The sequence below is a fragment of the Aphidius gifuensis genome, linkage group LG2 (genome assembly GCF_014905175.1).
Source record: "Aphidius gifuensis isolate YNYX2018 linkage group LG2, ASM1490517v1, whole genome shotgun sequence".
NCBI lineage: Eukaryota > Metazoa > Arthropoda > Insecta > Hymenoptera > Braconidae > Aphidius > Aphidius gifuensis.
The window spans coordinates 7,629,255-7,643,669 of NC_057789.1; the positions used below are offsets into that span (position 1 = coordinate 7,629,255).

At 23.3% G+C, this 14,415-nt stretch overlaps 1 protein-coding gene and 1 long non-coding RNA gene across 2 annotated transcripts; one reads left to right on the top strand and one right to left on the bottom strand.

The window, feature by feature from the left end:
• Positions 1 to 1,124: 1,124 nt before the first annotated feature.
• Positions 1,125 to 3,838, top strand: LOC122848883. The gene is made up of 3 exons (XR_006373488.1): positions 1,125 to 1,331; positions 1,417 to 2,001; positions 2,076 to 3,838. It is a non-coding gene; the product is annotated as an uncharacterized LOC122848883 (long non-coding RNA).
• A 1,756-nt stretch (positions 3,839 to 5,594) lies between these two features.
• Positions 5,595 to 13,658, bottom strand: LOC122849443 (laccase-1-like). Its single transcript, XM_044148142.1, has 10 exons — positions 13,633 to 13,658; positions 8,439 to 8,571; positions 7,939 to 8,367; positions 7,647 to 7,737; positions 6,764 to 6,948; positions 6,483 to 6,696; positions 6,219 to 6,425; positions 5,903 to 6,136; positions 5,799 to 5,829; positions 5,595 to 5,715 (listed from the first exon to the last, which is right to left on the bottom strand). The coding sequence occupies exons 1-10, from the start codon at positions 13,656 to 13,658 to the stop codon at positions 5,595 to 5,597; spliced, it is 1,671 nt and encodes a 556-aa protein (XP_044004077.1).
• Between the last annotated feature and the right edge of the window lie 757 nt (positions 13,659 to 14,415).

The following is a 14,415-nucleotide window of genomic DNA, read 5'->3' on the forward strand; positions in this document are numbered from 1 at the left end:
TCATAATCCATACATGAATCTTTTGAGCCATTTGTAATATCATCAATTGGACAGAGTAAATAAATACCATGTGGTACATCATCTAGCTCTTGTATTGTACCTAAATCTTCATCAACATAATTATTTATAACGATCAAGAAATAACATACACGGAATCATTTATAAAAAATCATAATGAGAAAAATTAATGTTACATAAAGTTTGATAATATAAATTGATATTCATGATTTCATATGTTGATTCTTGTTTTTTTTAAAAAACTTTATTTTACATATAATAGATTAGAGAGACTTGTATTGTTTTTTAAAAAAAACTGCACATTGGTGCTTAGAAATAGCATCAGCTAATTAGAAAAGAAATTAATAATATTTTAAAGAATATTTTAATAATAAAAATATAAGCATCGATGAAAATGTAAAGTTTACATGAGTCAATTATTGATAACGAAACGTAAAAAAGAAAAAAAAAAAAACCCATTTATCATAGATAAAGTAAGTATGCATATTTTTGGTTGACCTGTGGGTATTAGTCATCTACTCGAACGCACAAACAATCGTCTACCGAGCCTTATAAGGACACATCGAACGTTTGTTCTTATCAGAAAATATAAAAAATATATTTTCGGTTGACCTGAGGATATTAGTCATCTTTTCGAACGCACAAACAATCGTCTACCAAGCCTTATAAGGACACATCGAACGATGCTTCTTATCAAAAAAATATTTTCAACCATCAGTTAGTGTCTGTACGTGTCAGTTGCTGTCTCATACGCGGTCAGTATACATTGTTTCGTGTATCGTGTAAGGTAACAAAATTATTCTTATTTTATTTGGGTGATATTAAAAAAAATATAATTGACAGGTAATTAACAATATGGGCATGGGTGAATGGATATTAATTACCTTTAATTACTCAAGCATTGAAAAGACTCAAAAAGCTTAAAATTTAATAAATAAGAAATAGATTTATTTATCAACGTGGAAAGCTGAAATTCAGTGTGTTGTTTATAGAATATGTTACTGCATCATATAGTTAGATTCATTTATTATTGATATATTAAACTCATTTATTTATTGAAACATTGAATGAGTCTAACTATGATGTAGTAACATATTCTGTAAACAACACTTTGAATTTAAAATCGATAGATAAATTTATTTTCATTATTATTATATTTGCATTAAGATTTACATAGTAAGTTTGTTTGAATTAATTTTTCTGTAAATAAAATTATTAAAACAAGAATAATTTTTTTGCCTTATGCGATACGAGAAACAATGTATATTGACAGCGTATGAGGACAAGCGAATCTTATTACCCATCATACTTGAGTAAGTTTTATCTAAAATTGATTTTAAAAAATCATTAATTAATTTATTATTATTATTGTTAAGTAAAATAATTTTATTTTTTCAGATTTTTGGATTTGGCTATTCAGCTGGTAAACGAAAATCAAAAATTACAAAGGGAATTAACAATATTATAATCAATGGAATAATTATTATGATGTATGATTGAATCAATTGGTGAAAGACTTATGGATTGGCTAACAAGAATTCACAAAAAATTAAAAGTTTTAAAAATATAAAAAATATACTTTTGGTTTACTTGAGGGTATATTAGTAAACTTTAACGCACTAATAGTCACCTACCATGCCTTATAAAGATACATCGAACGATGCTCCTTATCAGAAGAATAAAAAAATTATTTTTCAACAATCAGTCAGTCAGTCAGTCAGTCAGTTAACGTCTGTTGTTCAATAGACAATCATCATATCGGATTCAAATTGGTCATTATATCATCCAAATCAATTTTTTTATTGGTTTTTATGATGGTTATTTAATTAAATTGAAGATAATTATTTAAGTAAAACAAGAATATTTCAAAGAAGATACAATAATTTATTTTAATAATTACACCAAAAATAACAATGCACTTTTGGATGAGCCAATGGAAAGTTTATTTACAACTCAAGATTATAATAATTCAACAAATTTAAGGTAATAACATATAAAAAATAAAAAAAAAAACAAAAATAAACCAGCTAATTTTGCAATTATCAATTTATTTTCAGGTAGAACAAGATCTTAACAAGATCTTGGATTTATTATGGACTCATTATTATGAAAAAATTAAAAATTATTCAGTTTGTAATTTTTGTTGGAATGAAGATAATAAAAATATACTTGCTGTTGGTTATTATTTGAATGATAAAAAATTAAAAAATTTATCAAATGGATGTGTCTTAATATGGTGTATGAAAAATCCAAATCAACCAGATAGAATATATGAATTTAAACAGCCAATATCTGATTTAAATTGGTCATTATATCATCCAAATCAATTGGCTATTGGTTTTTATGATGGTTCAATAAATATCATTGATGTTTGTCATCGTAATTTAACAATATTACGTAAAAGTATTAGATTAAATTCACCAATATATTCACCACAATGGCAAGTACAATGGTGGCCAGACGATGATAATTTAAATATCAATGAAAAAATATATACGACAAATCAAGATGGTGGTATATTTTGTTATCGTACTGGTGAAGATTTTACATGTATCAAAATCATGAAAATATGTAAAATTGAAGGTACAATTTGTGGTATTAAAAAGACGAAAATATGCCATAATAATGATATTAAAATAAAAAAAAAATCCATCAGCTGTATTATTAAAAAAACATCCAGTTAAAAAAAATATTTATATTGTTTGTTCTGATGAGGGATGTTTTTATACAAAGAATATACAAACCAATGTCAGTGAAAATTGAAAATAATATAAAAAAATATACTTTTGGTTTACCTGAGGGTATATTAGTAAACTTGAATGCATCAATAGTCGTCTACCATGCCTTATAAGGATACATCGAACGATGATTTTTATCAACAGAGTAAAAAATATTATTGCGTCGTTGTTAAAATATTAAACCAATATTAATCAAACCAACAGTATAAAATTATCTTGACAATATACACTGAACAACAATTGGACCAATCAATGAAATAAAAGTATTTAAAATAATATACAACAAAAGTGACAATGCAAATGGTATGCATATGATATTTTCATTTAAAGAATCATGTTATTATTTGAAAAGAATACAAATTACATTAACGCTATAATTGCATGTTTTTATGATTTTAATTATTTATTTAATTGAAAAGAATACATTAATTCGGATAATTTAAGTTTTAATTTTTTGTAATCAGAACTTTTAATGCTCTTGTTAATTGTAAGGCAAATCAGAATCACCAGAACAAATCCAAATACAGCACTGATTCCAATCAAAGTAAATCTCTGAATTAAATATCTGAAATTAATATATACTTATATTATTATTAATATATTTACAATCAATTGCATATTTTATTAAGAGATTTTGCATTCTGAGATATTTTCGTTAATCAAGTCAGGACTCGCTTCTACAAATGAAAATAACTTTGAGAAATAAATTAAAGTCATATTGAATAATTATTTATTTACCAAAATTCATTATGTACGGTGAAAATACAGCCATTGTTTTTTAATTTTCATATTTTTAACTTCTCCATCACAATCACCAGTCACGTGTGTTTTATTCTCATCTGGTAGCTCAAGTGTTGTAGACTAATAATGAAGTTCTTGAAAAAATAAATATATATATTTATTTATTTTTTCAGAGTTCTTATTATCGGGCTTCAACAATTGAGTTGCCAAATGAGAATGAAACACACGTGACTGGTGATTGTGATGGAGAAGTTAAAAATATGAAATTTCAAGTTTCAGTAAAAAATTTATGTGATTCTAATTGGGCTTACAATTTACAAGAGCATTAAAAGTCCTGATTACAGAAAATTAAAACTTAAATTATCCGAATTAATGTAATTTGAGTGATTTTTTTTTTAAATTATCTTCTTTTTTTCTTTTCCTTATTCAAAATTTCATGAAAAATATAAATAAATTCGATTATTATAATTGCAAAATAACTCAACAAAATATAAATAAAATATTAATGTATTCTTTTCAAGTAATTAATAATTAAAATGTATTTTGTTGTTTCTTTTTTTTTTATTAATGATTAATGATTGATAATTTTGTAATCAATAATCCAAAATGATTTTATGTTAATGCAATAAAAAACTGACTACTGTTTGAACATTTTCTTTCTTTTTTATTAAATAACAATTGTTCAGCAATTAAATAATTGCTTTTTTCATCATTTTTTTGAACAATAAAAAAAATATTTTATTGATATATCATTGCCAATTGTTGATAATAATCTAAATAATAATCTATTTTTACATTCAATGATATATTTATTTATTACAGATATAAAAATTCAATGAGAATAATTTAAATTCAATACTTATTGTTTATTTTGTTTTTGAAAAATATATATTCATATTAAAATTTCTGTGACTTTCAAAGACGACATGTTGTCATCTTATTTCACATGAAATATTTGAAATATACTTTGAATATAAATGAATAATATGCATTTCAAAATTTGAATCATCTTGATATATTATCATCAAAAATTCAGTCAACTAGAATTTTCAGCTAGAATTATATTTTAAATTTTCGAATAAAATAAAAAATTATTAATTTCATTTTACGTTTTTAGAGCAATATAATGATACTGTTGTACTTTTTTTTTTGTAATTAAAAAATATTGATTTCAACTTTGTAAAACGTATTATTTTTCATGTATAATTTTATTATGTTTTTCCTTTTTTTTTTTCAAATAAAAAAATTATAAATCCAAGTAAATTTAATGTCACTTTATCCCTGGATAATACCATCAACTAACTTGAAACTAATTATTAAAAAAGTTTTTTATTACTTGTTTAGTCTATTGTTTTACAAAAAGAAAAAAAAATAATAATCATAAAAAAATTCATCATTTCTTTTGCAAAAATATAATAAACAAAAAAATAAAAAATTTCTATCAAATATTAAAAACAAAATTACATTCAATTAAAATAAAAAAGTACTTTAATATTTTTCATAAAATGAAGACACTTTATTTTTAAATTACACCAAATTATTTCAACAATGTCATATAAAAATTCCTGACAAATATTTCATTATTCATAATTAAAATTTATGAGTATATAAATGAGTTATTTGATAAATTTTTTTTTTTTAAATCAACCACTTGAAAAAATGTAATATTAATAATTAATTTCATATAAATATTTGAGATTCAATTCCCTTTTTTTAAATGGAATTTAAATTTTCAAAAAAAAGCTACATAAAAGGAGAAAAAAAAATACTATTTTTCACTATTTTTTACTCACTTTTTTTAGCAGTTTGATGATTGTGTTTGTCTCGAATCGTTTAAACTCCAAGGGATATTCAGGATACTATATTTTTTTCTCAACAAAAGATTCATTTTAAAGATTATTGTGAAAATTGTTGACAATGCTTTCTTCAAAGCACCAACTATTCATGTTTTTTTTTTTCTATTTGTAAAATGAGTTATACAAAAATTCATTTCTTGAAATGAATCATTACAAATGAAAATTCCACAAATGCAAATATATTTTATTTTTATTATTATTTTTCATAATTTTTAAAATATTTTAATGGTCTTTGTCGTGTTTAATCAATTGGATTTATTGAAGGAATGAAATTTCCACATGTTGGAAAACCATCAGGTATTGGTGGTAAATCTGTTTGTCCACCAATCTGGAAAATTAGTTGCATTCCAGTTGTGCTATGCCTGATAATTGATGATTTTTAAATAAATTTTTTTTATATCTAAAATTGTACAAAAAATAATTTTTCATTAATTTTTTTACTTACCAATCCAAGTGACAATGAAACAACCAAAATCCTAATTGGAAATTTTTTTTTTTTTTTGTTATTATTTATTGTTTTTTAATACTAAATAGTATTTATTTATTTACCTGGATTATTTGCACGAAATCTTAAAATAACCCAGCCACTTTGCGGCACAAGAACAGTATCTTTTGCTGGTGGTAAATTATACATTTGTTTCTCGAGCTTTTTTTTGTGATTATTTAAAATTTCGGTTATGTCAGAATTATTTATTGAACGTTTTTCTAAAAATTGTCCCATATCAAGAACATGAAATTTATGACCATGAAGATGAAATGGATGTATCGTTAAAGGCTGAACAACTTAAACAAAAAAAATGTATAATTATTTCTAGTGAATCGTTTAAAATTAAAAAATAATTATAAATATTAAAAATAAATTTACCTTTGTCATAAAGAATTAATTCTACAATTGAATTAAGTTTAATTTTTTTGATATTTGTACATGAACACTCTGGTGGTTTGCAATTTTTAAAATTACTTTTATCACATGTATAATCGAAACCTTCATTTTCAGTGAGTGGTGGTGCTGATGCTGTTTTAAATATAACACCATCAAACAAACTGACCAATGTAACAGCAGTATTTGTAACTGAAAAAAAAAATTAAATTAACAAAATTACTTTTAAAAATAATATGTTTTAATTACCAAAAAATTCAGGATAATGTGTTTTATTTGTCGTAAAAATATTATCATAATTTGTTTCTTTTTCATAATAATGAAAATAAAATGGTAATATAAATTGATAGTCTGGTTTTAAATTGACAATATCAGTATCAAATTCTTCAGCTGTTTTGAAGCTACTTGGACATATTGAACTATCATTTTCATTGTCACAATCAACAACAAGTGGATTATAAATCTAGCGAATTAAAAAACAATAAATTCATTAAATTTTTAATTATTAATATATACTTTTAATAACATACAATTCCTTGTTCAAGGCCATCAACATAGTCAGGTTGTTCAGTATCTTCATCTTGTCTATCACCATTATATTTTAAAATAGCAAATTGCTGTACTTTTTTTTCCTCACATTCACCAAGACCACGTACTTGTATCCAATATGATTTTTTATTTTCCATTGCATTTATAATAAAATCAACTCGTTCACCTTGAAAATTTTTAAATTATTTCTTATTATAAAAAGGACAAACATCATCGGTCTTCCGGACATTTGATTGGTCATTGTTTTTTCCTCACTTACTCTCATATGAATTTCTTTCTGTTTGCCTTTTTCTATTATTTTTTTATTCATTTCGTTAGCAACAAAAAAACAAAAAAAAAAAAAAAGCGTGAGTGAGACATAGTTTGTTTTTTTGTTGCTAACGAAATAAATCAAATAAACAAAGAGTGATCTTCGAAGGATTAAATCGGTAACATATACGAGCGCTTGATAGACCACGCGACACATAAAATGTTTATTGTTTATTATTGTTATAAACAAATGCATCAGTAGAAATCCACAAAAAATATATTTTACTTCTTCAAAATGTCCTTTATTTAATGGATATTTCAGAAATACTGTGCAACAAATATTTATTGTAAAAAAAATTGTTTAAACTTTTAAAAAATTTTAACTTTATAATTTTCCACTGGTCTTTTTATTTTCAATATTTTTTTTTACAATAAATATTTGTTGCACAGTATTTCTGAAAAATCCATTAAATAAAGGACATTTTGAAGAAGTAAAATATATTTTTCTGTGGTTTTCTCCAGATGCATTTTTTTATAACAATAATAAACAATAAACATTTTAGAAATTATGGATATACAGGCGCGCAATAAATTAAATAATAATTATATTCTTACCTGCACTAGTGATAATTGTATCAACATCTTGTGGCAAAACGTGTGAGCCGTCTTGTGCAATAATTTTCAATGAATGTCCTTCAATAGTAAACTGTGCCAAGCAAACAGTTGTAAATGAATTTATCAATCTAAAACGATATTTTTTACCTTTATCAACATAAAAAGTTTCGTAATCGACATTTGTTGTTGTTTTATTATCAAACTAGGTAAACAAAAAAAAAAAATATATAAAAATAATAAATAGCAATATTAATTTTCAATTTTAAAAATATAATAAAAATAATATTATTACTGTCCATTTTCCTCTTCCATTAATTAATATATTATCAGCTGATTGTCCATTATGTACTTTGAGACCAGGCCACCTTTCTGTTGACAAATAATGCATCCAATCACTAATGATAATAACATGATCCGGTTTATCCTCATCATATAAATTAATATTTGGCTCATTTTCTGATAAATCACGTATTATAAATGCTCCATATTGACCATCTAAACGATGTGTTTGTACATGTGAATGCCAAAAATATGTACCAGATTGTTTAACTTTAAATTGATAACGAAATTTTGTAAATCCTTGAATTGGACATTGTGTTACATATGGAACACCATCATAGTATTGATAATTATTTTGAAATAATCCATGATAATGTAGTGAAACACCAATTCCCTCAGCATTGTTCAATACATCAATAACAACATAATCATTTTTACATATCTAAAATAATTTCTAAATTAATTTACATGCATATTTTTTTATTTATTTAATTTAATTAATCATTTATTTACCTGAATATTTGGTCCTGGTACCATACGATTTACTGAAAATACAGTTCTTTCTACACCATCAACAAGTATACACTGGCAAGTTGGATAATTTAATAGTCCTTGGGTTGTTGATGGTTTACAAAGTTCACAAGCACTGTTAATAAAAAATTAATAATTTACTTACCTTTAAAGATTTTTAAAAATTATATTATTATTTACTCATTAACTGCTGGATAATATTCAACTGTAAATTCATAATAACAAATTTTTGGCTTGGTTGAGTTTGTACAAGGTCGAAGACATTCTTCTGGTGTTGAAAAATTTTCTAGGCATTTAATTTTTAGTATCAAACTAAAGAAATATAAAATGTATAGAAAAAAATTAACACGAGTCATTGTTGGAAAATTTCCAAGGATTGTGATAAATAATTTATTTTTTATTTCGAATTCAATATGAAGCAAACTCGTTTTTTTCTATTTTTTTATCAGCTTGTGATAGCGGTTAATTATTATGCATTTATAACATTGACAAAATTGATATACTATAATAGAATATTATAAGTTTTTATTTTTTTTTTTCGAAAAAAAATTATACGATTTTTTGCCCCTATTTTGTTGTCTATTGATGCAGATACAATTGATAAGAAAATAAATAAAAAATAAGTGCTGAAAGTTTATCTGATTCTTCGCCAATTTTTGTTTGTATTTGTTTTTTCTTGTTAATCTTTTTAATGGCTGTGTGAAAATGTTTGTTTAAAAATTTATGATTTGGAAAGTTTTCCAAATGTAAATATTAAATAAATGAAAAAAAAAAAATATAATACATATTTATAAATTTATTATAAACCTAATTTAAATTTAAATTCATGAAAAACTATAAGTACAAATTGACTATTTATTATCCTTTTTATTTTTCCTGGTATCTTTTGAATTTATTTACACATTTTAATACGAAAATTCTACGTTGGTTAATTTAAAAATATATATATTTAAATGACTTTTTTTATTAAAATTTTGTTTATTTTAGTTTGGTAGTTTTTGTGATTCATTGAAGCTGTATAAATGTCAAAAATTTGACGAATACCTAGGTCCGTTGGGAAAAGGTGGCTATTTTATTTTTGTTGATATATGAAGAATATTTTACCCGCTGTAATCAATAAATTTATTCAATAGACAACCGGTATTGTACATATTATCCTTGAATACATTGTTGCACAATTTTTTTATTTTTATTATCTACATAAATTGCAATTGAAAAAAGTTATTAGAAATATTTTTCATTTGAAAATGAATTTTTTAAAATGTATGAATATAACCGCATGAAAAATTATGTAATCGGATATTTAAATTTTTCGGAAAAATATAAATTCCAATTAAATTTTCATTCAATTATTTTAATAATATAAAATATATATTTTCCATTGAAGATAATTAAAAAGAATTAGAGAAAATATTGAATTTTTTTTTTTTAAATTTAAATAATAGTGTAGAAAATTTAAAAATTAATTTTAAATTTTAAAAAATTTTCGGTATTTAAATAATGTAATTTCAAATTATTCCATCGTTTTTTTTTTTTTTACAATAAATTAATTATTATGAAAAATTTAAAAAATTACAGACTTTAAAAAGGATGTAATTTAAAAATTTTTTTTTTTTTCAAGTGGCAATTAGAAATGCTAGCTGATGAGTGATGAGCAATGAGAATAGTTAGTTTTTATTTGTCTATTTTTTATACATAAAAAAAAAATATAATATAGGGTAAATTGTGGCACAAGTGGGATGACATGATTCGCGTGGGTTGTCGTCGTTATTTCAGTTAAAAGTTAGAGCACTGTCTGCACATAGCAAAAATACCAGAGAAGCTTTTCGTGAGTTGAATGCTCGAGTGAATATCAACTCACCCCTCAAACAAATCCCTCTTAACCCAACATCAAAAAGAAAAAAAAATATATATTCAAAACTTTTGAGATTAAAAAATTAACATTTTAAATAATTTATTCATGTACATTGAGGCATTTTAAACACCAAGCTAAGTCAACAAATTCTACACTTGAAAATAATGAAAAAAAAATTTTAAAAGTATGAAAAATAATAACGAAAAAAATCATATATAACGAAAATTAAAATTTTCAATACTCCGGTGGGTTATGTGCAATTATTAGTTAGTGTAATTTTTTTTTTTCAAATAAAATGTCATATTGTTTAGTCACAACACTACGAAATTTTATCATAAGTATATGTTCATCTGTGTGAGTGAGACGAACTAAGCAGGGCTGCCAACACTGCGCGTCGAATCTCCACAAAACATGATTTTGTTGGGTTCCAATGTAAATCGGGAAAAAAACAGCCACATCAAATTTTTCTATTAGAATTCTAATAACTCCGTGAGTTTTAAAGATATCGTTTTCAAAATAGCGGCGATTTAAAGATCAAAATAAAAGGAAACTTTTAATTAGTCGGTGCAAATCGATCACGCTTACAGATAAAAAGTTATTTAATATTTAAAAAAAAAAAAAAAGAAAAAAAGGTTTTTAACATTTTTGGCTCTGGCGAATTTAATAATTATTTGAGAAAAAATCGAAAATATACAAATTAAAGAGATTGAAAATACGCTTCTTTTGGTTCTAACACGATGTGTCTCTGACAATTACTTAAGAAATGAGAGTGTTTTTTAATTTTCGGTAGACAAATCCAATACGTAGGTAACGCGAAGCGTCCCACCTACGTAAAATATATGATTTATAATTTTAATTTTTCTCAATAATTTTGAGATTAAAAAAAAAGTTTTTATTGTTATTTTTGCAACGCAAGTTCGTAGCAAAAAAAAAAAAAAGATTTCGAACAAAAAAGAAAAATTAGACATTTAAAACAACACTGAGTGAAAAAGAATAAATAAAAAAAAAAAAATAGGGAATGTTGGTAGAGTTTACAGTGGATCGAATGGATGAGAATATGGGAAAATTGTCAGTGATGATCGTGCTCGTGACAAAGCGGTAAAAAAAAGGATAAAAAATGAAAAAAAAAAAAAATGCGAAAAATTATGCCATGTAGTCTACCCATTGTCCGGATCCATTTTCATCGGTTTTTCACTCGACAGAGCCACGAGGCTTTCAAGTCCTCGAGGATGCAAACGAAAAAAAAAAAATAAAATAAAAAAAAAAGTTGGAAAATCATACACCTTTTTATAGTATACCGTCACGTTAGCCTTATTTTAAAAAATAAAAAATCAGCCAAGAAAATATACAAGCCATTTTTTTTTTTTCGATTGAACAATTTTAAATATTTTCTTTGTTTATGATTCATAAAAGCTCTATTATATTTTATGTTAATTTTTTATTGTAATAAAAAATTCTTTTAACTTTTTTAAAAATAGATAACTAATTTTTTTTTTTTTCAAAATGTAATAATGACAAAAACACAGTTTCTTTGTAGAAAAAAAAAATAAATATTTTTACTTTTATAGAAAAATTTAATTGAAATGAAAAAATTTAAAATCATGCTTTTGAGTTTCAAACGAGTAAATAATCTCACTAACACAGTGTTATATAGTTGAAAAAATAAAAAAAAAAATAAATTACAAAACAAAAAAGCTTGTGTGTTGTTGCTTTATTCATTCAGGCATAAAATATGAACATGAGAAAAAAAAAAAACCCATTAAAAACATATAAGAAAATCTAAACAAAACCGAAAATAAAATTTTTTTTTTTTTTTCTTTGTTTTAGAGTTCATTCACCTTTTCATCCACCAATGTCATTTGTATTTTTTCTACTTCCATATTTCACAATATCAAAAAAGCACGTTATAAAAACCGAAAAAAAAAAAAAAAATATAAACTTTAATCAACATGAAAATTTATTTCAGTTCTATAAATTCTTATCTCACAATAATACCTCAATAAATTCTATTAAAATAAAAAACCAAGACAAAAAAAAAATACATACTTATAAATGATAATTATTAAAAGACGATAATCATAAATATTAAAATACATAAAAAAATTAATTTATAAAAAATTAATAATAATAGATATTGGGGTTTTTTGTTTTTGTAAAAGTTTAAAATTATTGAGCTTTTTTAAATAGCTACTTGTCGTGATAAGTTTGATGATAACTTGGTTTACTTTCTCACCAATAATTTAAGAGAGCATAACACAGTTTAACCACCATATCTTCTGCAACATTGACCATACACACTTGGACAAGTTAAATGAATCACTTAACTTTTGAAAACAAAAAAATAATAAATAATAAAAGGAGATAAAAATTTAAAAAACAGTAACCATAATGGCACTATGTATCATTTAGATAATGTCTGTTTGATGCACAATGACATTGTCATTTTGTCTGAGGATTAATTTTTTTTTTTTTCTTTGTAGAATATCATGTACTCGGAAATTACTGAGTGGTTATTTGAACTGAGTATCTTGTCGACATTGTCACTCGAAATATTGTCAATAATTTCAGCTAATATTTACGAAACAAATTTCTTGATAAATTGATCAATAAACATATCTAAAAAAAATGATATTATTTTTATAAATAAAATATTGTAAAATTGAAAATTTAATTTAAATTAAAAATATAAAAATTTAACGAAATAAAATTGTATATTTTGTTTGTTATTGTTTAAATAAATTGTGACGAATTTAATTAATCAATAGATCATTTATTTCAAGTTATCAAAAGAGTTGAATTATTAATTATTTTTATTATTAAAATTAAGCATTGTTTTATGAATTTTCAATTTAAATTTTTACATCATTTGCTGTGGGTTTAGATGGATAAACAAGCATTCGTAATTTTCTTGGCAATTTTTAATCACTGATTTTAATCTTTGAGCTTTTTTTTAAATTTGTTTATTTTCTCTTGATTATTCTTGTTGTTGATTCAGGTTTTTTTGTTAGCTGTTGATTGCGATGCTAATTTTTTTTGGCTTTCGTAATTTTGTTTTACTTTTTTTTAAATTTCCAATTTCACAAATTCCGATAATTCAATTGTACAAAAAACTCGCACTTGTCCATTATATAATAATTCAAAATTACTTGCAGCTTGTAGTTAAGACTAAGAGCTTTTTTTTTTTTTAAGTTTAATCCAACAAAAAAAAAGTGATAATTCTTCGCTGGGATTTTAACATTTATTTTTCTGGTGAACTCGAATATTTGCAACGTTAATATTTTTAAAATCTTTTAAAGAGTTTTAAATATTTTAAAAGAATACCAACGTGATAATCCTTCATTGTACATTTCGAATACTATTATTATTTTACATAAAAGTACTTTGATTTATCAATCATTCATTATTTAAATTAAAAAAAAAAAAAACATAAATATTAAAATCTTTATTATCAGTCAATTTAAAAAGCTTTTAAATTTGCAGAATCATTAAACATTTACAAATAAATATTTACAGAAATATTTTTTTCATTATTCTTATAATACTTTTTTAAAAAAAATAAAAATTTCAACTTTTCTGTTGATAGAAATTCTAAATAAACAAAAAAAAAGCTCCAACATATATTTGAATTTCAAGTTTTCTATAAAAGACAAAAAAAAAAATTATAATAATGCTTTTTTTGTTAAAAAAAAACAAGTCTTTTGTGGTCAAAGTATTTTTCTCTGTCTAATTGACATGGTATTGACGTCAGCAATACAAAAGCTCTAGTGAATTGTCGACAACAAATCCCTTATACTTTCAGAAAACAAAAATATCGATTACTCTATTTTTCATTGTTTTCTTTTTTTTAATATTTTTATTTTTATCAATATAAAAAACAAGAAAAAAAAAATCAAAGAATACTGTCGAAATAGAAGTGTTATTTTCATTATTCTCTTTATTTTATTTATTTTTTTGTCACTTTTGTTCTAGTTTCCTGTATCCTCATTTATCACACCAAAATAAAAAAAAATAATATTGTTTTTTTTATTTTTCACATTGACATTTATAAATAAATATTTTGCAATAAATTTTTCTTTAATTTATATATAATCGTGATCTCTGTAG